This window comes from Thermobia domestica, chromosome 12 (assembly GCF_964235325.1).
Source record: "Thermobia domestica chromosome 12, izTheDome1.hap1.1, whole genome shotgun sequence".
Lineage (NCBI taxonomy): Eukaryota > Metazoa > Arthropoda > Insecta > Zygentoma > Lepismatidae > Thermobia > Thermobia domestica.
In genome coordinates, this window is record NC_137465.1 from 27,286,149 (window position 1) to 27,312,108 (window position 25,960).

The window sequence follows — 25,960 nt, forward strand, 5'->3', positions numbered from 1 at the left end:
CTTCAACTTACACAAAATCTACATTGATTATACATTCTAACATTGCTACAGACAACTCATCTAAGTATATCATTCCGCCCAGTTACTTCCAACAATTACGTATTATCGTCATCATTATAGATATTCTACCATTACTAGAGGTTGCTTGCCATGCAGTGCGTCTTCAGATAATACAGGGTGGTAAGAAACTATTTGAACAAACTTCGGGAGTTGATTCCTGACACCGAAACAAGCAAAAAAAAAAAAAAAAAAAAAAAAAAGTTCTCCGCTTTGGTCAGTGAGGGATAGTTTCGGCGATATAAGATGCCGAAAGTGTGGGGAAAATGAACTGCAGAGACCTGTAATTAAAAAAAAAAAAAAAAAAAAAAAAAAAAAAAAACGGAACGTAGAGTGCAGTTTAGAATATGACACTCGAAGTCATAGCAGCTCGATTAGAAAATGTATGCTTCAAACCTCCGCAAGATGTGTGCTAGAGATCCACCAAAGGAACGTAGAGATTACTTGCCAGGTTATAGGACATCTCTACGTCCCTTTGGTGAATCTCTCGCACACATCTTGCGGAGGTTTGAAACATACATTTTTCGATCGAGCAGGTATCACTTCGAGTGTCATGTTCTAAATCACACTCTCTACGTTACGTCTTTTTTTTTTTTTTTTAATTACAGCCCTCTCAAGTTCATTTCCCCACGATTTCGACAACTTATATCGCCGAAACTATCCCTCACTGACCAAAGTTCCACAGGGTTTTTTTGCTTGTTTCGGTGTCGGGAATCAGCTCCCGAAGGTTGTTCAAATAGTTTCTTACCACCCTGTATATTTGTGTTCACGTAACAACCTTTTGTTTTAATACCATCCATTAGCTATAGCTTCCTGGACCCCCTTCCTCCTTTTCTTTCCACCGTATCTTCTATTACGTCCTTCACTATATACAGGGGTAAAAGTGGATCTGAAAATGTAGAGGGACGCATGACGTCACGCCGTCCCCTGTGCCTATCTTTGCCCATTGTAAGTTTTTAGGAAGCGGGGGACGCCATAGATATTTTTTTGGAAGTGTGGGTATGACGTCCACCTGCGTTGCACCTCATTTTTACCCCTGACTATACAGCATTTTCCTTTCAACTCAGCCAACTGTCTCCATTCCTCTTCACATCCACATTTCGAAAGTCCCCAGTCCTTTTTCTTTTCGCTTTAGTATAGTGCATTTTTCTTTGCTTCTTTGAGTACAAACACTATTTAAGAGGAGAGTGGGAGAAATCAAGCCTAAACACCTTTCTATTGTTACTTACTTTCTGAGGAAATTTCGCTATCTCCGTCAAATTACCATAGGATTAATGCACTGCTTTAATTATGAGTTAAAGACCCAGATTCGATTCCCGTCGGGACCTCATGTTGTTCAGTTTCCACGTTAAGCTGTAGATTCATATCTCATATAGCTTCACTGCTGAAAGAGATGTTAAACTTAAAATCAAATCAAATTATAAGTTAACTCTACGCGACTATCACAAAACGAATACAATCAGTGGCGTAACTGAAGGCTAGGGCCCCCTTCCCGAGACAGCGTGCAATGGGACCCTTTTTCTACGTCTCACTTCACGATTTGGAGCCCCCTGATAAATTGGTGCCCTTATTTACGCCCCTGAATACAATTCCTGATGAGGCCATCGAAGAGATTTCCTTTCTTAGAGATTTTTGATTGCTATGATATGTTTCATGACAGCAATATTGTAATGAATGAATTAATTAATACAGTATTATGTCTCTCTTCTTAGAATAAGTTTTTAAAAAAAATCTGTACTTACTTTTGTATTTTTTTCTTTTCTAAATACTCTTGCACTCTGCTCAAGAGCTTACTTCGATATAAATATTTTTTTCCTATTGTGATTGCGAGCAATTCTAGCTCACGCAAACGCAGGAGTGAGCTATTGAATTTACGCTCCATAGATTGTTAACATACCAAAGCAATCTTTGGCTGTAACCGTGTAAAAATACTCTCGTAACAGTTTTATTACTGATTTCCAGGATGTTGTTGTTGTACATTTTCTCTCTCTCTTCTACAGGTATTGTGATGTGATGAAACGTTGAATATTGCGTCATCATATCTCTATAGACATGTAATTGTTTTTCTAATTGGTGTAGATCATGATTTTTCATTCTTTCTGTTAGAAATTAACAGAAGTATTCGCTTGTACTGTTGGCGGACAACAAAAATTCTGTAACATTTTTGGTTCTTATAGGTCTACGCAGAAAGCAGGCAACCAGAAAGGATGTTCGATCATGGAATCTCTTTATACTCTCGAAGTTACTAAACAACGTTACGGGTAGAATTCTGTAATTTCATCCCAAAGTAAATCCTCTGAGTCACTCATCACTAGATGTCTGAAATTTTGAACGAAAGTTCTCCCTTAAAATCTAGACTGTGGTGGAGTTTGGCGAAATTCAACTCTTCAAGAGAGAAAAAGGATCTTGAATATCATCTTCCCGTTGGCCATTCCTCCTAAAGTTTTCGTCGTACGAACTTAAAGCTGTATAGATATGTTCTTCTTAAACTATAGGCTGTCGATAACACTTTATTCCCCAAAATTTAGCCTTAAAGGAAAAAAGAAGTATTTGAACCTTTTTCTCGCAGTTTATTCGAGACGGGACGAGACATTTCACAATCGCCTCGTCTCGTTCCGAAAATTCCAGATGAGACCACCACTTGCCTTTTCTTGGTTCAAATCCTACAATGTTTCTCATATTGCTTTTGGCGTGAGACGAGACAAGACTCGACATGACTTGTCTCGTGCGCATTCGTACATATTGGCTACCTAAACAAAAGGCTAAGACTGTGTATTGTTTCCTGGAGAAGTGAATTATTTTCTCCAAAATTGAAGGATATAAGAGGATAAAAAAAATCGAATTCGATATTTCAACGAATTTACACGAATCATTGCCCACATAATCCAATAAAAGGTAGGCGGGAGCTCATGTGGTTCGGATTCCACGTTAATCAGTAGGTCCACGTCTCATGTAGCCTCGCTGCCGAACGGGATGCTAAACGAAAATCAACTCAACTCCAATAAAAGGTACGGGGCATCGCACTAAACTTTTTCGCTCCAACTTCTTAAACTGCAAAATATAGGGTGGCCTAAAAGTAGGTATACAGTCCCGTACTGATCAACTCATTGCTTTTTATATAATTTCTTATTCTTATCCATCAGATAGATTTAGTTTCTTTATTATTTGGTCTTAATCTCTTTTCACTTATATCTTAAACTTGGAACAGCCAAAGCAAATAAATCTATAACCTAGAATGTTATACTTGATCAATGCAGGGGTGTATACCTACTTTTGGGCCACCCTGCATTGTGGTGCAGTTATTAACAAAACATTTTCTTGTTAATTACCAACAAAATTATAAGATATTTTTGTACAAAATTCATCGAAAGAAAGCTCATTTCCAAAAGTAAAGGACCCCTTGTATATTTATCCATTACAACTTTATATATCTTAAGACTAATAATGAAATATTTATTTATGATATACGAAGAAAATCTCCTGAGGCGTTTTTGGGAAAGTAGTCCGATAAGGAACTCATCCACAAGAATGGGCTACTTCTTGGAATTTTTGTGTAACGAATGATTTACTTGATATTATGGTATAGAGTTGTTAATGAATTTTCTTTAAATGAAATATTGACAAAATGCCTTGAGCTTTTTTTTTTTTTTTTTTTTTTTTTTTTTTTTTTTTTTTTTGAGAAAATAGTCCGGAACAAAAATTCACCCCAAGAGTAAACTACCCTTTCTCGATATTTCCTACAGAATTGACATACTACATCATGGGGTTGTTTTCCGGAAAATTGATTTATTAAACACGCAAAATTCTTAGAACAGCTTTTGAGAAAATCGATTTTTAAATTGTTATTCTTAAGTAAACTACCCTTAGTTTTAGGGGTGGGAAGAAAATTCGAAAACTCTTCCTGGAGAATCATATACTAAAAACCTTAAGTTTAAAATTTAATTGAGACACGTTAAGCAGCATGGCCTCTAGTGAATGTAAATCAAGACGAACGGAGGAACAGACGGACAGATGTCGAAAAATCACATTTTCGGTATCTACGGACTATAAAACGTGTAAACCAGTCGAAATCTCGAATTCGAGTGTTTCACGACCACCATGCTTTTTTAACCTTCTTTCGTCACTCGAAACTAAAAAGGGATTTTTCTATATCCATCCGCTCGTTTACTCATACCATTGTATGCAACTCATGTACAAGTCATGTCGTTCAATATTTCGGGAGCAAATTTTAAACTAGTTTATACAGGGTGTTTAAAAACAACACCGACAACGTTTGGGAGGTGATTCATGACAACAAGATAAGACGAAAAGTATAGACTAACGTGGGTACACAAATGCTTCCTTTCAGAGTTATAGGCTGCCGGAAACATGAGAAAATGAATTTTAAAAGTCCATAACTCCAAAACTATGGGACCTACCGTAGTCGGGTCAAGACTTTAATTATTAACTAATGTGTGCCCTATCCAAAAATACATGTTTCAGAATCCTGCGGCACTCACACAACAATTTTTATAGAGGGAGTTTGGCTACAGGCATATAATTTGAAGTTCTCACCAACCACCTCTGTAAAAACTATCGGTGTTGTTTTGAACCGATAGTTTCAAGGTTTCACCGATAGTTTCACCGATATATAAGGTTCTCAAAATAAGAATACTTTATGAATGAAAAAAATGAATAGTTTACCGTTTGACTGAGATATTTTCATAGCGTAGGAGACCTTGGTTCGATTCCCGGCAAGAGCTCATGTGGTTCGGATTCCACGTTAATCAGTAGGTCCAGGTCTCATATAGCCTCGCTGTTGAACGGGACCACAAACTCAAAATCAACTCAATCAACTCAACTGAGTTATTTTCAAAAGATATTTTGAAAAATGACTCAGGGGATTTAGCTCATATTTAATAAGTACATGTTATATTAACATCCTTACAATAATTGTTTACTCCTGGAGTAGATTACTTCGGATTATTTATCAACAAATGACTCATTACAGCGAAAGAATCATTTAAAAGGAAGAAAAGTCTTTTTAGTGTGTCCTTGAATAAAGAATTGAGAGAAACACTCATAAAATGCTTCGTGTGGAGCATTATATTGTATGGGAAAGAAATGTTGACATTACGGAAAACTGATGAAAAACGATTGAAACTTTTCGAAATGTGGATGTGGAGAAGAATGGAGAGAATAAGTTGGGTTGAACGGGTGTTAGAAATGACGGGGAAGGAAAGAACAATTTTAGATGGAATTGAAAAGAGAAACAGAAATTTGTTGGGACGTCGGCTAAGGAGAAGGTGTATCTGGAGGGAACGGGAGAACTCCGAGAAAACCCACATACACGGTGTTTGTCCACCACAAAGTTCACTTGACGCGAATTGGGATCACACCAAGGACCCTATGTACCAGAGATAAATGCTCTGCCATTGAACCACCACGGTCGATCCGATTTGAGTTTTATTGTAATTTTACAGTATGTGCTGAAAATATACCCAGCATTTGCTGTAATTCCTTTTGTAATCTTTTGTTTGAAAAAATGGGAGATGTCTTGAATTGGGATTCACACACGGTATTTGGAATGTATTTGGTGAAGGATCTGGATGACAGTTAAACTTGTTTGCTCATTGTTTAAGACTAGCTCAGCTTAATTATGGATTTGATCCCAGGCAAATCTCACGCAGTCTATACAATGTGAAACATTACATTAGTACAGTACAATGAAATAATTTTTCCGATTTTACTTAGGGGTGTCATTTCTGGAGGACAAAGGTTGCAATCGCCTCCTGAGTTTCAGTAACAATTGCATTTTAATAAATTATTTACTGAAGTACTAATAAGAAACGTAAAACTGAGAGTGAACAATCTTGTTCCCCTTCACATTTGGCAAAATCTGAAATGATGGTATTGGTTTACGTTCCTTGATTATGCCCTTTAAGCTAAAGGATATAGATAATTCAAGACGCTTAGTGATAATGAAATAATTGATGAATGAGTTTGCGGGAGGAAACGGGAAAACACCGACAAAACCCATAGACACGATATTGTCCCCCACAAATTCACTTGGCCCTGGATTCGAACCAGTGACCTCTAGCATTAGAGATGACGGCTCTACGCTGGGTCATCATGCCCCTTAACATTATATTAGTGGTTTAATTGGCATTGTACACCCTTTGTAGCGAAATGGTTAACGGAAGTATTTTCTACGAGTGTCAGCTGAGGTTCGATTTCCACTGGGGTTACTAAACCTGGGAGACGGGGTTCAGATTCCAGATTTCGTTTCATATGGTCTAAGTGCTAAAAAGGGACATTGAACTGTAATCAGTGCAGTAAACCCAATTTTATTATTAAGTTCTTTCCTGTTATTAAATGAACGCCTTTTAAACCGTGTAAGTCAATATATACAAATGGAACAAGTGTATACATATAGTACGATCTTTTTCGCAATGTGTTACAATTTGTAACCTCTTGTCTCTGTCGCTCGCGCACGCTTGCCGTGTCGAGCACTTTTTTTTTTTTTTCCTTCCCGTGCAGATCACAAACTCATATTACGTACAAGAGGAAGAGAAAGAGTGAAGGAAGAAAGATGATAGAGGCTCCCCGAACAAGAAAATGACACAGACTCGCATCGAAGCTAATGAAGAAGGCAATTCATATTGTATAGACTGCTGCGCAGGCTCGCTCGCCAGTTCATTGAATTGGTAGCCGCGTCGTCTGCGAGCGAACGTAGCAAAACCAGTGAAGAGAAGCTGGGTAGCTCGTAACACGGCGCGGGCGAGCGGCTGGAACACCGCGAACGGGAAGTGTTGTGAGTGGACTGTTTGACAGCAAGCATCCGCGGCAGATAACACTAAACAGCCTCTCGTATGAAGCAAAAAAGAGAGGCGTTGATCGACTCAGGCATTAATTAGTACATACATCATAGTGTTATCTTTTTTAAAAAAGTAAAAATATTAGAAAAACCAAAAAAGGGGGATCATGCATAACGATCCTATAAAATAAATTAGAATCATATTATGAACTCAGTGGTTGACGGTGGTGATACAGAAAAAGTGTGGAAGGGTAAGTGTTCGCCGCATGACCGTAGTAAAGTGAAATCGAGCCAGAAAATGAAGTCGCCAGTGCAAAGTGGTACAGGGGATGCTAACGCTGCTGTGCAGAATTCAAAATCCTCTTCGGGAACCCAACAGCAACAGGATAGGCTCTCGCTAATGGTGGATGGGTCGAAACCAAATAAGGGGCAACATCAGGAGTCCCTACAGGAAAGGATCAATGCTTTCAAAAATGACCCTCAGCTGATGGAGGTGGCGACAAAGTTCGTGAATGAAGTAATTGAGAAAGCGAAAGAAGAAGCAATGAGGAGATTGAAAGAAAAGCATGCGGTAAGTACATTAACGAAATTAATGCTAATTCCTATATTTTGCTTATTTTCTCTGTGGGGAAAATAAAAAAGTTGATTAGCACTCGTAGGGTGCACTGGGATTTGCAAAATATTTTCGAAATTTCTTATTTTAAGTTACATGTTTCGATCTACTTTTTATTCGACATTCTGTCAAGATGCTATTCCGGCATTTATCTAGCAGTATTTCTTCCAGGCATGTTTCCGGAAAGCTTTGCTCTTCCACCCCGAGAGCTAAGACATTAAATTGCTGTCACTCTTGTGCAGAACACATCGATTAGCCATTAGTGACCCAGCGCAGACCCTTTACATTTTTATTGTCTCCAGACAAAACTTTCTGAAAGAAAACCTGTCGTCTGGTATAGCTCTAGGAGAGAGTTAAATGACTTTATCTTTTACGTCATACTCGTGTCATTGATAATGATGATAATAAGATAGAACTAGAAGACCAGGTTCTTTTCTGATGCATAGATTGAAAACATTCGCAGATTTTTTTTTATTCCAAAATAATAAAACATCCTAACTCTGCTGTAAACTTTTAAATAATTCTAAAGAGGGTAGCCTATATCATCGAGACGATATTCGTATTCCTATACTACAGTCTTCATAATAATAATAAAAAAAATAATAAATAATAATAATAATAATAATAATAATAATAATAATAATAATAATGTTTTGTTCGGTGGTGGGTGGTTAGGTTTCTATCGCCGTCACTTATTGCTTTCTAGACCGAAGTTCACTACTTCCTAATTTACCCATGATATTGGGCCAGCACAGAAAATCAGGTTCGAACCCTGAACTAGGAGCATGTAAACCACATCTGCTAATCATTGGCGTCATGGATGCATTATTATTATTATTATTATTATTGTTATTATTATTATTATTATTATTGTTGTTGTAAGATTATAAATTTCATGGGGGAAGTTTCCATCGAATATTACCGTAGGGTGTATGTATCCATGAATCTATTTTATTTTTCAGTTCAATTATAATGAAATTCACGCAAAAGAATAAATCAATCTGGCACCAGATATTACGTTAAAGCAGATATATGCAAGTTGGAACAGAAGGTAGGCCAATCCCAGGGGACTTACTGGCATTGAGGACCATACGAGGCAATGTAGCTATAACATTTTCATAACAATCGAATGCCATATGTAATGGAGGATCTTCATTGTACACTAACATCACAGAAACACAGAGACTGTTATAACGGTAACCATGATATTTATTTTCTAAAGAAAGGCAGAAAAAATCTATTGATTTATCATTTTAGTGGAAAATTTGATTCTTCATATTCTGAACTAGTTTCTCAATGTTCCATTACACACTAAATGTTCCAACGCAGATCATATTTTCCAAGGTTGACATCAGTTATCCAGAAAATATTTTCAATTCACTTTAAGATTATATAAGAATTATATTTTCAATAAGAAGTCAGGGGGACCGGACGAAAGGATTCAGTAGGCCTGGACTGGCCGGGAGACCGACTGTTGCACATGGCTGCATTAAAAGGTTGGCATTACATTTAGTAACATTATTTTCAAATAATGAAATAATCGTACTAACATTTTTCATCTAAACTAGTCCTAGAATGGATATTAGAATGAATTGTCTCAGCTATATCCATACTAATATTTTCTTGACTTACCGTGTGAGAAGGCAAAAGTTTATTCGGGAAGATACGCATTAATAACACCAGTCTTTAGGTATGCGGTCAGAAGTTCTGTTCCGAAGAGGAGTGTAGCACAGTATCAGAATTGTCAATTTGCATGCAAAATTATTTTAAAACTTTCCACACTTTTATTTAAATAACCTCTGTGTTGATAAGAATTCTGATTGCGTGAAGAATTTTGTCTTTGTTTTATTTCAACAAGAATTAAGAACTTTATATACGATTGTAATCCTTCAGAAAACAGTAGGTTACTAGAAGCCTATAACAGCCTTTGCAGTAGAGGTGCTCAAGAAAAGAGAAAAATGCCTGTCTAACGTTGAATTTTTGAGACGAAACCGCTCGTGGAATGTCTCGCAAAGTTTATATTTTAGTGTTTAAAAGTTATTACGAAAGACTTATTCATGCAGAAAAAACATTACCAGCATAATTACAGAGAATGCTTAAAGTTCACCTTTCAAATTCAAGCTTTATTAAGTGTTATGTAGGAATGGTAACATGCAGATATATGCATAGCATAGTACAGCAATACACATTTTTAAGTGTTACTTTTATTATTATTATTATTATTATTATTATTATTATTATTATTATTATTATGAGATATGAATACACCCTGGATGAAATCCTTTGTATGGGCCTAACACTGCTATACAGTATAACATGTATTTTCTCAGCATTTCATTTACACGTTATATTTAAGTGTTGAGATAGGTTAGTTAATTAGTTTGGAGTTTTACAACTTCACGTGAAATTAGTGTTGCTTATGAGGTGAAAGGAAAGTACATATTTAAATTCAAAATCAGACTAGAAACATTACAATTCTCGTCTCATTTTCGAGACGGGACGACGAGAAATTTCTCTAGTTTCATGACAAAAACTAGTTCACCGAAATTTTCTCTCTCTCTCTCTTTTTTTTTTTTTTTTTTTTTTTTTTTTTTTTTTTTTTTTTACTGTTATAAGATTCATAGCATTAAAAAGTATAAGTTGACTAAGTGATTGTACGAACACAACGAAGCGTATTAGCAACATTTAAAGATACACAAATCATTACACATTATACTACAATAATAAATGTGATTTAAGTGTTTTTATCGCATACTCTTCATGGACCTCTCGTGACACCGAAGAATTTTGATGACTTTTAGATGAATTTAAGATAGAGCATAAATTTTGTAATATATATTTACAGAACGAGTGGAGACTAGGAAAGCTTTATTCGAGATGAGTTCCATCGACAACCGAGACGTGAGTTTTACAAAAAATTTACGAGAAGACCTTATGTCTCGTCTCGTCTCGTCGGCAACACTACGTGGAATCCGAGCCACATGGGTTAAGAGTCTTCATCCCGGCGAAATGAAAATACCGCTAATTTTACAGTAATTATGTAATATCTTCAAATAGATAAAAGATAATCGAAATGTGGAACAAGAGCGCCCTAGACAATATTATTTTACATGAGAAACCGTTATCACAACTCACTTATCTGTTTTCGATTTCGAGCCATTTCAAAAATCGGCATTTATTTTCGTGTTTCTAAATAGCTGAAAACGGAAAGCCACTAGGTGACTTGTGATAAGGGTACCTCACGCAAAATAATATTGTCTAGGGCGCTCTTGTTCCATAATTCAATTATCTGTTATCTATTTGAAGATATCACATAATTTCTGTAAAATTAGCGATCTTTTAATTTCGCCGGGATGAAGACTCTTAACACCAGAAATCGAACCTAGATCATATACTAACCTCTGTATAAGGAGCTCTGTGTCAATATCGACTGTATTATGCCGATACACCAATTATACTGAGTGTATACGTTAGTACAAAAAAAAAAAAAAAAAAAAAAAAAAAAAAGGCACCAAATTGCTACGTAGTAAGCGCAATCTCAGCGAGTATAATACAATCTGACATTAACGTCTTTGTAGTAACTTATGATTGTGTATTAGTTTCAGATGCTTGCCTAATTTTCTAAAATAATTCAAAAATGAAAATATAATATCATTTCTTCGTTTAATTTCCTAGAGGAAAGAGCTCTTCTGTGATCTAAGTGGTTAGCGTACGTGCCTTTGGCGTGGGAGACCTGGGTTCGATTCCCACCGCCATCTCATATCGTTCGGATCCTACATTAAGCTGTAGGTGTACGTCTCATATAGCCTCGCTCCTAAAAAAGACGCTAAAAGCAAATCAATCAGTTAAATCCTAGAGATAACAAAAGACTACTTAGTGCAGTAACCAATGTTTTTGAGATTTTTTCTGCTTAGTTTGCTCTCTAACAAGTAAGTCAATGAAATCAATATTGAATTTAAGATTTAATCTTTTAGACTGGGGAACATATAGACAGCAAAAACTATTTCATTAAGAGTTATTATCTGAGTACTATAAGTAACTTGCATAGAAAAAAATTTGGAATTAATTTTTACTTTCGCAGTATTTTTGGAAAAGCGGGGGCGTGACTGTTGAGTAACTAAATGACAAAATTGAACAAGGCATTAAAAAAAAAAAAAAAAAAATAGAAATAAACTGTTAACTTAGGCAGCTCCAAACGAGAAGATGTTGTCAAAACGAGACGAGACAGCATTTTATCGAGACAAATTGAGTCTCGTGTCATGCGCATCTCTACTTTCTAGCAAAATAATCATGTTATTAAGCTGCACCAACCTTTGTCAACGTTGTTTAATCTTCTTACGCCTTTTTACTGTATGTACTCAACAGTGCACATAGCAGAAGAAAAATCTTCCTTCTTACATAAGCTAACATCTTATGTGCAACGAAAAGCAGCCATATCTATGATACGTGGACTTCCAGCTTTAGTGGGAATTTCAACCACATGAGCTTTCATCGGTTTATCAAACTATTCAGAAGAGAACAAAAATAGTATCTGGAAATCCATTTGTTTAATTTTGTGTTTGTATGGGTATGAATGGTTAAAAATAAAAGTGAAAAAATTAAAACAAAATTCGAAGAGAAAAAGGTTGAGTTGATTTTGAGTTTAACGTCCCTTTTCAGCAGCGAGGCTATATGAGACGTGGACCTACTGATTAACGTGGAATCCGAACCACATGAGCTCCCGCCGGGAATCGAACCCGGGCCTCCCACGCCAAAGGCACGTACGCTAACTCGAAGAGAAAAAGGATTGAGACACTGTTGTTGATCAGCAACTGTGTGCATCCAGTTAGACAAATGAGAGTAAAAAAGTATTCCACTAATCATTAATTAATCAGAATTAATGCATTAGGAAAGTTAGTAATTATAAAATGTTGGTTTGGTACAGTTTGAAATATTAAAAAAAAAAAAAATCTTATGCAATTATGAGCATTCTTTATTTGCTGTACGTATTAAGCGTGTTTAATAAACACATAACATACCAACTTCATTTGGAACTCAGGAAATCCTTTTGGAGGCCAAGCTCCTATCTCTTCCACTCTCCCCGTGGCTATCCCCTGGGATAAATTTTGATTGCAAGACATTTCGAGTTGTTAGATAGATAAGTTAATGTTCAAAGATGGAGTTGAGAGAATCCAGAGTTGAGTTGGAACGAAAAGTGTTTAACCCTTTTGGGATTTCGACATTTTGAGATAAATTTTACTTTCACTAAAACAGCTACTGCTTCCTTTCTATTTATGTTAGGATCATGATTCATATATTTTATTTTTTTATTTTATTTTATTTTATTTATTTATTTATTTTTTAAGAATAGAGCATCCTTTCCAACATTACTACTCGCTTGTCCGTATTTATCCACCAGAAACGGGAAAATCGGGGAAAACAGGAAGTTTTTCGAATTTTTAAAAATTTTTGCGCCCCTCTGGCTCGAGCCTGGGTTCATGTAGGGATCTAAAAATCTCGTGAAAAATACGTAGTTATGTACACAATGAATGTGCAAAACTTCAATTTTGTATCTTGAAAACAAATGTCGGAAAAGTTTTTGAAAGTGTAAAGGTGACCCATATATGTTCTAAAAATTTACTACGTCATTATTGTTTGGCCTAACGTCATGCTTCAAACTCCATTTTCTTCAGTGTTACGAGCCCTTTCTAACGATATCACTCACATATCCGTATCATACATTTGAACTCGGAAATTCGAAAAAAAAAAAACTGATTTTTCTGAAAAATCACCCCCCTCGGAAAATTTGTGCCACTCGGGCCGGGGTTCACGTATAGATCTCAAAAAAAAAAAAAGAAAAGAAAAGAAAAGAAAAGAAAAGAAAAGAAAGAAAAAGAAATACCCAAAGATGCACATAATCCGTATGCAAACTTTCAATCTGATATCTTGAAAACTAAGGACGGGAAAAAGTTTTGAAATATGCCTTAAGGAAGAAAAAGTCACGCCCCCACTCCGATGGGAGACGCCAAGTTGACCATCCGGTTTCAAAATGCATCTGGGGTGTTCTTTCGTCCATGCTTGACTTGACCAATAATAATAAGAAAGAAAAAAAAAACTGGTTCAGTTCATGTTATATGCGCTTAATAAGCCTTTAAATACAACACTACTTCATGGTAAAGATTCATACCAAAAATCCCCAAAGGTTTCAGAGAGCTAACCCAAGAGGTTTATGATGATTGTAGTAGGTATCGCGGACGTTGCATGTCCAATCATATTCGTGATTTAAATATATTTTTGAGGATGTTACAAGGTTATTACACGTATTTGGTTGTGGCAAAAAGGAATTGATATTATTTGTAACATTAAGTATACATAAGAAAATAGAGGCTTCTAATAAATTTATAATACAGTAAACCCTCGTTAACACGAATTCCAAGGGACTGGAAAATCAGGAGTTCGTGTTAAAAAAATTCGTGTTAACCGGGAACCCAAATTTTATTATTCGAATACATTTTCTCCATACATACGCACTACAGTATACAGACTATACATACACTACAGTATATTATGTATGTCATAGAAAACACTAGAGATGGTATCGAGACGAGACTGAGTAGTCTCGGTCTTGATACCATCCACAGAATTGTATCGAGACGAGACTGAGAGTTTCGGTCTTGTCTCGATTTCTAAAAGCACGGCTCGGTCTCAAATTCGAGTTAAGATCGAGATCGAGACTAGTTTCGGTCTCGGTACCGTCCTCTGAAATGTGAAAACACTACAGTAAGCTTATTATCTTATCTTCGAAGATTAAAATAAAAAGTTTCCACGCAGATAATCCAGGTCAAGTTTAAAATTGATAACTCCGGTAGCAGGCTGGGTACCGCTAGCAACGGAAAGGTATTTATGACTGCTGTCGCCAGCAGCTCGTCTGCCAAGCACATGCATGTTCAGCGCTTGACGGAGGACGGAATTAACACCTCATAAGACCTGTTTCTGGTTTTTCTCTTATTTACAAGGCAATTTTCGTCTGTATAAATACTGTATGACAAAAGCTGATCTGGAGTGAAATCTGAAATAATAAAAATGATCTGAAAAAAGAAACAAAGGATTGAAAGTTCGTGTTAAATGAAAACCTTTACTGACTCAAGGGACTAAAAATTAGTTCGTAATTCGTGCTAACCGAAATTCGTGTTAACCGATAAAACTTCCTATAAGATAACGTACAGCGATGCCGGGACCGAAATTTTGTTCGTCCTAACCGAGTGTTCGGCTTAAGCGAGTTCGTGTAACGAGGTTATACTGTAGTATTATTAGTTAGTGCTAACATGTCGTGTATTGGATTGAGAAGTGCATATTTTGAGGTTAAGTACTGTTCACCAGGAGACAAGAAATTTATCGAGGCTTCTAAGCAATATCAGTTCAGCCAAGTCTTAGTTCTCAAATGGTAGTTTAATGTTACATGATTTATAGTGTTGAAACTATAAATGCAGTGATAGTAGTGTGATTCATACCTTGATTTACGAATACATGATACAATATAGTTCAATAATAAACAGGGGCGGATCCAGGAGGGACTTTTGGGAGGTTGTAATACTGCTACTTAGAGCTACTTTTAAGAGCTCCAAACTCTGGGATGGGTTTTATTTATATATAAAATAAGAAACTTTTCTCTTCTGGGGGGGGGGAGGGCGATTGCCCCGATCGCCCCCTGGATCCGCCCCTGATAATAAATATGATTTAAATGCTGTTTATATTCTGACGCGCCCTATCCCGACTTTCTCCGTGGGTCTATCTTAACGCGGAAGAATTCTGATTTTAACTTCTAGGTATATGAAATTGATTGAGCAAAAAGTTGGAAATTTTGTACATGATTTTAGGGGAAAAAAAAAACGGGGTGAGAAAGTTTTCTAGACGAGGCTAGAAAGAATTCTTAGAGAATCTAGTCGAGACGAGACTTCTATGATGAGACGAGAAAACCTTTACATTTCATCTTGTCTTATAGTTAGTGTGTTCAGATTAACGTGGAATACATACAAATATCCATTTTAATACGGACAGTTACAAAGCACTCATCAGTTCACTTGTTTGCAGATTATATACAGATCTTTATCAGTAGTACACCTGAAAATATTATGGACACAATAGTTACTTGATAGGGATCTTTCAGCTGTTAGTAACTGGTGCCTTAAGAATGGTCTTTTACTTAATCCATTAAAATGTGTTTTCACTGTATTGGGTACATCACATCAGTTGAGCAAAATCAACCCTGATGACGTAAGAGTAACTGTAGTACATCCCAATATTCGATTTTCTCCCTTTGTAAAAGATCTAGGCTTAATACTTAGATCAAGGACAGCTGGAATAAACACATTTCTGAACAGTGTATTAAAGCTAAGCGCATCTTACGACAGCTTTAAAAGGCTATTTGTCGCAAGAAACAAGACTATATCTTGTTAACACTCTCATTTTGCCTCTGTTCGATTACTGCGATTCAATATATGGTAGCTCTCTCTCCACTCAAAATACTGAGGGGGCGTGGTGGCTCAGTAGTAGAGCGTTCACCTCCGGTGCTGGGGTCCCTGGTTCGATCCCAGCTAGCGCCGTCTGGACTTTGTGGTGCACAAATAACGTGCTCGTGGGTTTTCTCGCGGTTCTCCCGTTTCCTCCCACTTCCTTCATTCCACCATTTCGTTCATTTCTCATAATCACAGTCTACTTTAACCTAACCGGCATAAACGTGCGACGTAACATTGAAATATATTTTTTTTTTCAAAATACTACTGCAATTCAGAAAATACAGAACTATTGTATCCGTTTTTCTTTCAATTACAGAAAGTTTCAGCATATACTGCCGGTACTTCATGAAAATAGTATCCTAACCATGTCCCGAATAAAAAAGATATCTCCGGTACTGTTGTTTACTATATAAAATAAATTCACATAAAACACCACGTTACTTGCATCATAAATTAACATATAGATCAGAGATTCGCCGTTACAATATCCGAGGAAGTAATAAATTGAATATGCCGCGGCATTCTTTAAAAATAACAGAAGGCATTTTCAGTTTCGGCAGCAAGAATATGGAACTCCCTACCAAAGTCAATCACTGACAAACCGTACAATTCATTTAAATCATCACTCCAAACATTATTATTTAGAGATCAGAGACAAAGCATTGGCACACATGAAAAGTTTACTACAGTATAAAATTCGACTAGCGGTTTTGAGTATCTTCTTTTTTTCTTACATTTACTGAGTGTTTTGTTTATCCTTAGTATTATTGAATGTACTATGTTATATTATTATTTGTATCTTTTTTCTTTGTAATGATGATAAGGGTTAGGTGGCAGAGCAGCCTCCGGTTGAACCTGGCCCGCTGAACTAAAGAATTCAATATTACATATAATATATATATAATTTTAATGAATGTGAAACTGAATTCGGGTATTGTAGAAATTGCCCCGCTTCCTTTTAAAGACCAAAATTTTAAAAAAAGGAATTTTTGAGTTTTACGTCCCATGTTTTTGCTCTTTAGACTAAACGAGACGAATGCTGAATGAAAACGATTTCTTACAAAATAATTGATGGGATGATAATGTAAGAGAAAACGGGAGAACCCCGAGAAAGTCCATGGAAAAGGTGTTGTCCACTACAAATTCACTTGGACTAAGATCGGACCAAGAACCCCTTTGTACCAAAATTGAGCACTCTAGCCACAATTCTTCCCCTTCTATAATGACAAAGTACTAATCTATAATAGTTTTCAGTACCTAATTTTCCGCCACTGATTGATTGCCAATCTTGGAGACGTATTATTTTTTTCCCCTCACTCTTCATCTTGACGGGAATAAACAATATTTTGTCCAGCAAGGTTTACGATCGACTTTGCTTTATATTGGTATCTGTGTGTTTGCCATGCCTGATATTGGAATTGCCCTGTCCATTCTCACAAAACCTTGTTCGAGATATTCTTTTGTTGAAGAAAAGCTATGGTTATGAAAGGACCAGAACGAACGCAAACGATTTGCTTGCACTATGTTTGAACAAGCGCAACGAGATCTCGGTGCCTGCTCGAATGCAAATATTGAAGAAGACCCATCCATTTGTGTTTGTTCATTTCTTGGGCAAAGTTTCCCCACTGCACCCCGCCCTTCCCTTTCCTCCACTGGGGTAAGTACAAGGAAAGAGAGGGGAGATATTTATCAGTTCTATTAATAATTCAAATTTGACGACTTTAATATAGACAAGACAATGACAATGGCAAATAATTTGGATTTATTCAAGAGATATACTCACAGCGGATTAATATTGAAAAGTCCATGAAGAAACACAAGCGGTGGATTTCGTGGAATACACAAGACAAAACCATTTATGTAAAGAAGTTGTATGTTTTATAAAAAGATAATAAAATCGCAGTACAAAATGGAAAAGTAATCAGTTTATTTTTATTTAAGCTTTCAGCTTTGAGGAAACTGCAATGATTTAAGTGTTAAAAGAAACTTTTTTTTAAGAAGTAAATGTAAACATTTGTATTATAATATACTTTATTAAAACATCTTTGCTGTGAAATGCTTGTAAGCAGGGGCGAGTCGGCTAATAACGCTCTGTAGCTGTTTCAAAACGTGCATTGTGAGTCTAACCTGTACTCACACCTAAGGCCCAATACTGAGAGTCAGTTCAAAGGATGACAGTTGTGGACTGGATTAGACGAAAAAAGGTTGTAGTGAATTATTTTCCCATTGAATGCAATAATATTTTGAGGACAAAAAGTGCAAGATAAGTGCACTTAAACTTTATACTAGAGTTATGCAAATTTTATGAATATCTGTTCTTTATTTCTTTATTATTACAAGGCAAACTTTGAATGCTGTTCATGAGACAAATAGAAGATAACTTAATATGGCGATTATCAGATAATGACGCTCAGTTTGAGTGATATTTCTCTGCTACTTTATTACTAAGATATATATGTACGAAATGCCAAACACTCAATATAAACTTTTGAAGCCGTCTGTATAACCAGAATTGATTAGAAAGATATGGGACATCGGATAAGATGTAGAAATTGTTTGTAATGGGAACATGAAGAATGCAAAATCTGTTTCCAACGAGAAGTATTTATTTTAAATAGTATTGTTATGACAGATTTTGCCCTCGAAACTTACCACCCCGTGCAAGTGCACAAGCTCAGTGGTAGAGCGGTGCTTGGGGTCCCGGGTTCGATCCCTACCCCCGCCAAGTGAACTTTGTGGTGGATAAACACCGTGTGCGTGAGTTTTCTCGGGGTTCTCCCGTTTCCTCCCACTTTCTTCATTCCACCATTTCATTCATTTCTCATCTTCACCGTGTCCTTTAGCCTAACCGGCATAACCGTGGGACGTAAAACTCAAAGATTTCATTCCATTTTTTTCCGTGCAAGTGCACGTGTTGCGCATACGGTAGAACCGGCCTTGATCCCACGACCAGCTGTAGGTTTGTCTCATATAGACTCGCTGCTGAAAGGGACGCTAATTTCGTATTCAAACCAAACTAGTTGTTGTTTTCGAGACGAGACGAGACTAGAAACACTATTAACCTATAATAGCACAATCTTTACAGTCCTCTCATCACTCAAGTTCGAAATCATTCAAGTGTATTGTTTGTTCAATTTACAAATAGCCAACAACGTGATACTCAAGTTGTTTACAACAAAAGACCACTTATTAAGAATGAAGACATCAGCGCTTCCTAGTATTATGTAACTACGCAGTGTCAAAATATTCAAGGAATTTCTCACTTGGTCATGTGCGGAAACGCTTGTTAATGACATATTTTTGTTCTCTTTTTCCTTTGCATATTTCTTGAAAGAAAGGCAAAACGTGAAGAGAGAGAATAAAAACTTAACAATTCTCTTAAGTTGTACAAATCCATCGTTGGACTTTAACAGGTGTAAAATCATGTTTCATTATCTTCACAATGAAAGAAAAAAATTCTTTTATCAACACAAGATAGTTCTTTTATAATTAATAACACAATAGCGAAGGACTTGGTTAGGCCTTTAATTTCTTTATATATTCACACGTTATAATTAAATGGGAGACGTAAAGGGGAAATGATGTTGGATATTTCAGTGTTACGCTCGTAATTAGTTTTTTTTATGTATCTAATCTTGTTCTGTTAATTACCTATTGTATTCTTGTTTGTTATCACAATGAACGAGATAATGGAGGTTGACTCAAACTTCTATCGCGTTTCATTATAACATTTAATGGCTGCTTTGGTGGTTCTTTTGTATGTCTTGCAGATTTTAACTTCGTTATGTGTGGACAATGTTCAGTCCTCAAGGAATGCACACTACTACTTCGTCTTTAGGAGCATATATAACCATTATTACGATCAGTGACGATGGAGGTTTCTAGGCAAGGTGTGTTTGCCCTTATTGATAATATACTGTAATCATAAAACTATGGCTACTGTATTAATACTCTACCGGGAGATCATTTTCGTGCTAATTCAGCTGTCGGCATCACCATTTTCGCGAAGTTGCCATAACATAATTTGAGTAAACGATCTTCATAACGCTTTTTTCTCTATCTTACATCCACGAACAGGGCCGTGCCGTGGGGGGTGGGGGCGAGCGGGGTGACGGCCCCGGGCGCCGAAGTAAGGGGGCGAAAAATTCGGGAGAGAAAAGGAAAAAAGATACGAAAAATTGCTTGGAATATATGTATGGGGGCGCCGTCGTATACTCTCGCCCCGGGCGCTGATTTTCCACGACACGGCCCTGTCCACGAGCATAATTTCAGCCTTTTTTTTTCGGGGGAGAACTAGATTATCGACCAACATAAGAGTTTCTACGTGTTTTATCTGTGATACGGTGGCTCAGTGTTAGAGCGCTTACATCTGGTTCGATTCCCGTCCAAGTAAGTTGTTGAGTTGATTTTAGGTTCGCGTCCCTTTCAGCAGCGAGGCTATATGAGACGTGGACCTACTGATTAACGTGGAATCCGAACCACATGAGCCCCCGCCGGGAATCGAATCCAAGTAAGTTTGTGGTTGTCAACATCGTGTCCGTGGGTTTTCTTGAAGTACTCCGGTTTCCTCCCACTTTTTCATTCACCAATTCTTCCATTATTCATATGCTTTAATCATTGTCTGCCTTAGTCGAGAGGGCATAGGGTATAATCGTGGGACGTTAAACTCAGATTTCACAATCTTGTTTTATTAGTATATAGTTTATTAAAATACTTATTTCTCAGACTCTGGAGGAGGGGGAAGCGTCTCCCTGCCCTTTTCAAATGACTCCCCTGCTTTTATCTCCACATTAAGTACACGAATTTATTAGCGAAGCCTGTGCCTTGAAGAGCAGCGTACTTAATAAATGACATAGAGGGTGCCACAGTGTCTGCTAAATTTAAGTTCCTAAAATATATCCATGGAGCTCAGAAAAAGTTATTTTGATTTTTAAGTAGACTATATATGTAGTTTGTAATTAACATATTGGGAATTCTTTGCATCATAAATCACTTGTTAGTCTAACACTAAAAAAAAAAAAAAAAAAAAAAAATGGAGAGAAACTCTCAACTATAATCTAAAAATGAATCGCTCCTTTTTGACATCAAATTCCAACTGTGAAAATTTAAGATGTAGTTTAAATTTACTACGTTACGAAAATAAATCTGTTCAGTACTACTTTTCCTATTTGGCTCTTCTGGTTTCCAGTATGCTGATTGACTTTGCTTGTTGTTTTCTGTAGTCTGGTCGAAATGGTTTAATTGCTCAGGCGTTGAAACTCCTGAATCTTATCTTCAAATTATATGCTCAGACGGCATTGTATTGCATTTTTTTCCATAACAGAATGTCTAGTATAAATTGTTTTGTAGTTTTTTTTTTTTTCATTTGATTCAAACAATTCTCGAAGTATTTTGAACTTCAGTTCAGAAATATTCCAATGATTGCAGTCTGTCTATATAGTAGTAGTAGTAGAACGAAAGTTTTCTTTAATTTGGGATCCGAAATATGCGCATTCCCGAAATAAACTGAATATTGTCTTCGGTATCAAAGCTGAGGGGTCATTTCAGAACTTGCTTGGGAATCACTGACATAAAAGTTAGACGTTCATTAATAGGGCCTATACTAGCTGAAACGCCTCTTCTTCGAACGGGCAGACAGAGGGAGATCTAGGCCGGGGTATCCACGACCCCAGATTTTTGAGTGACAAAAATAATTTATGCCATTGTTTATATATTTCTGGAAGTTTATACTGAAACTCATGATATACTTATCATATTCTGGGTTCTGGCCAGAGATGGAATGGGTCAACATTTGTGAGTGGGTCGTGGGTCAACATGACGTGACTCACTGCGACCTACCACCTACCGTGACCTACTGACCCACTCTGACTCACCACCCACCGTAATCCACTCTAACCCACTGACCCATTTTAACCTTAACGACCCATTACGACCCATTCTGCCCAGTGCACTGTAGTCAGCATCTTCTGAACATTGGTGAATTTGACTTCGGTTTACTTTCAAGGCCTCCATTTTTCTTCTTTCATTTGTTTCTATTGAAAAAAGAACTTCAGACACTTTGGGATATTGATATTTGCAGTTGTAATAATAGCAACAAGACTTACTGCTTGGCTCTTGAGACACAGGAGCCTATGAGTTTTTAGAAGAGCTAAGTATGGAAAAAAATTATTTTTGAATCACCTGTAATATATGAATTTTCATGCAAAACTATGAATGTTACTACGTGTGCGTGATCATCACAGCAAAATTGCAAAGTCAAATGAAATGACTTTTGGTATATGGTTAGGGCCCAATCCCAACTGGGAAGTTATCATGTGCGTATCGCTTCCATTATAATACATATCCTAAGGGAGCGGGGGTCCGAATTTTTGCGTAGAATTGAGTATCTCACAGTCCGTTAATATACTGAATTTCAGCTCTCTCTCTATTAAAAATAAACAGAACATGTATTTGCATTTTTTTAAAATTATCTTTTATTGTGGGAGAGGGTATTTTCTATATATTGGAAATTGGTAGCAGGTTGATTTGTAAAAATAATCGAAAACGATCGATATAAGTCGTGAAACAATTATTGAGAAACAGAAACTACATTGGTTCGCATTTTATATCTAATGCTTTCTATATATTATAATAATTTGTGAAGCTTGTGTTTATTATATGGAGCGTTCAGAGCATACCATAAAATTGTGAGAAAAATGGACATAAAATTTATATTGTAAACTTAATTACATGGAAATTCTAAATTTGTACGGGACGCTTAATCATATGGATATTTTTTTTTTTTTTTTTTTTTTTTTTTTTTTTTTTTTTTAGTTTACGTTGGACAACTTTACGTTGATTTGAGGCTTTCAAATTTAATCCTGTTTTTCACTGAAAAGTATCTGTATGTCAACAAGGAAATAATTATATATGATAATTAAAGTTAAATTAATCGCAATTTGGCCCATGACAAACACTTTACCGTTGTATATCGTAAAGGTCAGATCCACCGGTATTATAACAGCTTGAACGATTGACCATAGAAATTCAAATTCCGATTAGTGATTAGTCCACAACCTTGTTTTATTACGAGTATAAACTTTTTAGTCAGTGGAGAGAAGGGTGTGGATCATGGGTCAGAGATGATGACGATGGGTTTTGGTGGTTTGGAGTTGGACAGAATGGGCCAGAATGGGTCACAGTGGTTTCTGGACCAGAGTGGATCACGGTGGGTGGTGTGTCAAGTTTTCATTGACCCACGTCACCTCTGGTTCTGGCTGCCCCCCGCAAGTGTTTACCTTCTAGATCCGCCACTGCCGGGAGAATAGGTTTATGATAAATATTTAAATTCCTTTCCGTTAGAATACGCGTTAAAATAAAAGTATAATTTTTAAAAATCCATAATGTCAGCCCTTTCCACCCTATCTCTCAGCCCCCATACCGTTGGGGATGAATTTGGACTTGTAACGGCATCAGATGTGTCACTATTCATTTCAGTGACCCCAGAAATTATGGATTGGACACTAATATCGTAGTTTTCGATTATTTTTAGTCACCAGTCCATTTTTTTTTTTTTTTGCATAAAATATTCCCCTCTGCTTCCCCCTTTGGATGTGCATTTTCATTAATTTAATATCGTAAGTTCCTTGGGTGGCCTAAGGTTGATAATTATGCTAAGTATCTTTTTGAGTTTATTTCTAGTTTTACGTCCCTTTCAGCAGCGAGTCTATGTGAGACGCGGACTTACTGATTAACGTGGAATCTGAATCACATGAGCTCCCACCGGGAAGTAACGTTTTAATTGGTTCAGAAGTTATTACGTAATGCAATCAGATATTCAAAAGGGAGAATCTTAGCCAGTATCTCATAACAGAGCACATTCAGTTCTCAATGTTAGAAATTCACCAATCTACCTGATAAACTACTACATATGGAAAACGCCTTCCATTCGGGACAGGGCAATGACACATATTTTACAGAAGCTAGTGAACACCTGAAACGAAGGTAGAGCGAAAAATAAATTACGTCTTCACCAGGGAGAAAACCCGGATCATCTGTATGGTGGTAAGTAGTTTGGCATGACAAGAGCACGTCACCACAGTTATAGATTTCCATGTTCCGACAAGGACTTAACATTTAGCATATGTGTCTTTGCTGTCTAGTTTCGGATTCGATTTCCAACGGGGCACCGACTACTCTTTATTGTTTATTCATCATCGTAAAATAGTTTAGCAACTAGCTGAATTAAGAGCTGGTAAACTCTTGTCCGTCGTTTCTCAAACTGGGAGTCGTATTTAATTAAATTCTAGCAGCGGAAAATGTATTTTAAAAAACAGCGTAATAAGACTGATGAAAACCTGAAATACAGGGGAAAAAATACTTAAATACTTTTAAAATACAAGAAAAATACAAATACAACAAAATCTGCTTAATGAAATAAAATTGAAAATCAAGGCGGCTGTGAAACCTAACTTTGGTGTGATTTCACTTATTCGGCCATATCTGGTTTCATTTACGTGAAGCTTACTACAAACCGGAAATTGTTTACGGGGCTCGCTGGCAAGAAGTTTTGTGATTAAAGTGAGGTCATGATATGAAATAGGTCGGTAAAACCTCTCTAATCTATAAGGCTAGAAATAACAGCAATAGAATCCGATGTGCTGACCACACACAACTTTTAAAGAAGCCATTTAGTCTATTATGGCTCTCCCTAGGTTAAAGCTAGGAAGATTATTATTATTTAAATCATTGTCTCGGGCAATATTGTATGTTTGCTTTAAGATTTGCTTCAAATATTACGTCAGCATAATGACGTAGATTCCAATATTAGTGAACTATTTACAGAAGAACATAATTATTCAACAATAACAATATTTAATTGCTAATTATCCTTTTTCATTTTATTCAAATATTGATTGCTATGTTTAGTTAGATATGATGATTAAATTACTTCATTAGTTAAGTTGGTGTGAAACGTTCAAGCTGACTGGTGGAATGGAACAGTTACAAGAATAATGCTTATAGACATGAGTGTAATGGGACGTATATCTACCGAATATTTTTATAGTTCAGTGGATAATCACTTCAAATTTACGAAAAAACGTATACAGCGATGGGTATACTTTATTTATTTATTTATTGAAACTGTCGAGCGTATACTACCAAAAAATTTTTATATTCAGGCAATCTATGTGATAAAATTGTTCATACTTTCTACATTTCACAGAAAGTTCATTCTCATCGGCGGTATTTACCTCATGTCTGCAATTATAAATAGCAATCACTCCTTAGGATTCATTCCCATAAACAATTCGCTTTAATTTCGTTTGTCACCTTTACTCTAATACGTTCTCCGAAATGATTCAGCTTCGTTATTGTCTCACGATGAAACGTATTCTATTACTGGAAATCAATCAGATTGTTGTTCCATCTCTGCTAAACTACAAGAAGGATGCCAAGCACAGACATTAACCCTTTCATGCATGAATTATGTTCTTATGATGATGATTTTTTTTTCTTACAAATTGTTCTTGATGTACTGTGACATGTAAAACCAAAAATTTTGAAATTTGATATTTTCTTGGCCGAATTGAATCATTATCTTGATCTGTCCACTTGATTGGATCTCATGTATTTTTGGTAAGATAATCATTTCTGAATCCTGATACATAAAGTTTGCAAAATAACACTAAAAGTAAATGGAATAAACGTTATATTGTAGGAAACTTGCCGAAGTGATTTTGGTACAAGTAATAAGAGATAAAATTCAACATGTTGATCAAAAACATGAATCACTCCTGGCTCCTCTTACCCAAAGTTTCAGCCCCAAGCTTTCGGCTTCTTGGGTATATATTGCTTTATGTTAAATCCACCCTTAAATGGCATGGCTTTGCCCGTCAATGCATTCAGTCTTTATCATTCGCAGCAAATTCCAATCTCTCCTTCAGTTTATTCAATACATATCGTTTTCATATTAGGTTAAACTGATATAATGACATTACCTCAGCTACAACTTTATAA

The 25,960-nt window shown here is 36.3% G+C and overlaps 1 protein-coding gene and 1 long non-coding RNA gene across 2 annotated transcripts in view; one reads left to right on the forward strand and one right to left on the reverse strand.

Moving 5' to 3' along the window:
* Positions 1 to 25,960, reverse strand: part of LOC145666378 (uncharacterized) — a 275,097-nt gene that overhangs the window by 138,171 nt on the left and 110,966 nt on the right. The gene's annotated exons all lie outside the window — the stretch shown is intronic.
* The window catches only part of LOC145666377 (uncharacterized), a 195,773-nt gene continuing 176,541 nt past the window's right edge, over positions 6,729 to 25,960 (forward strand). Inside the window, exon 1 of the mRNA XM_081733559.1 lies at positions 6,729 to 7,424. Within this exon, the coding sequence (XP_081589685.1) occupies positions 7,059 to 7,424 (366 nt within the window). The 5' untranslated portion in view covers positions 6,729 to 7,058. The remainder of the gene's footprint in view (positions 7,425 to 25,960) is intronic.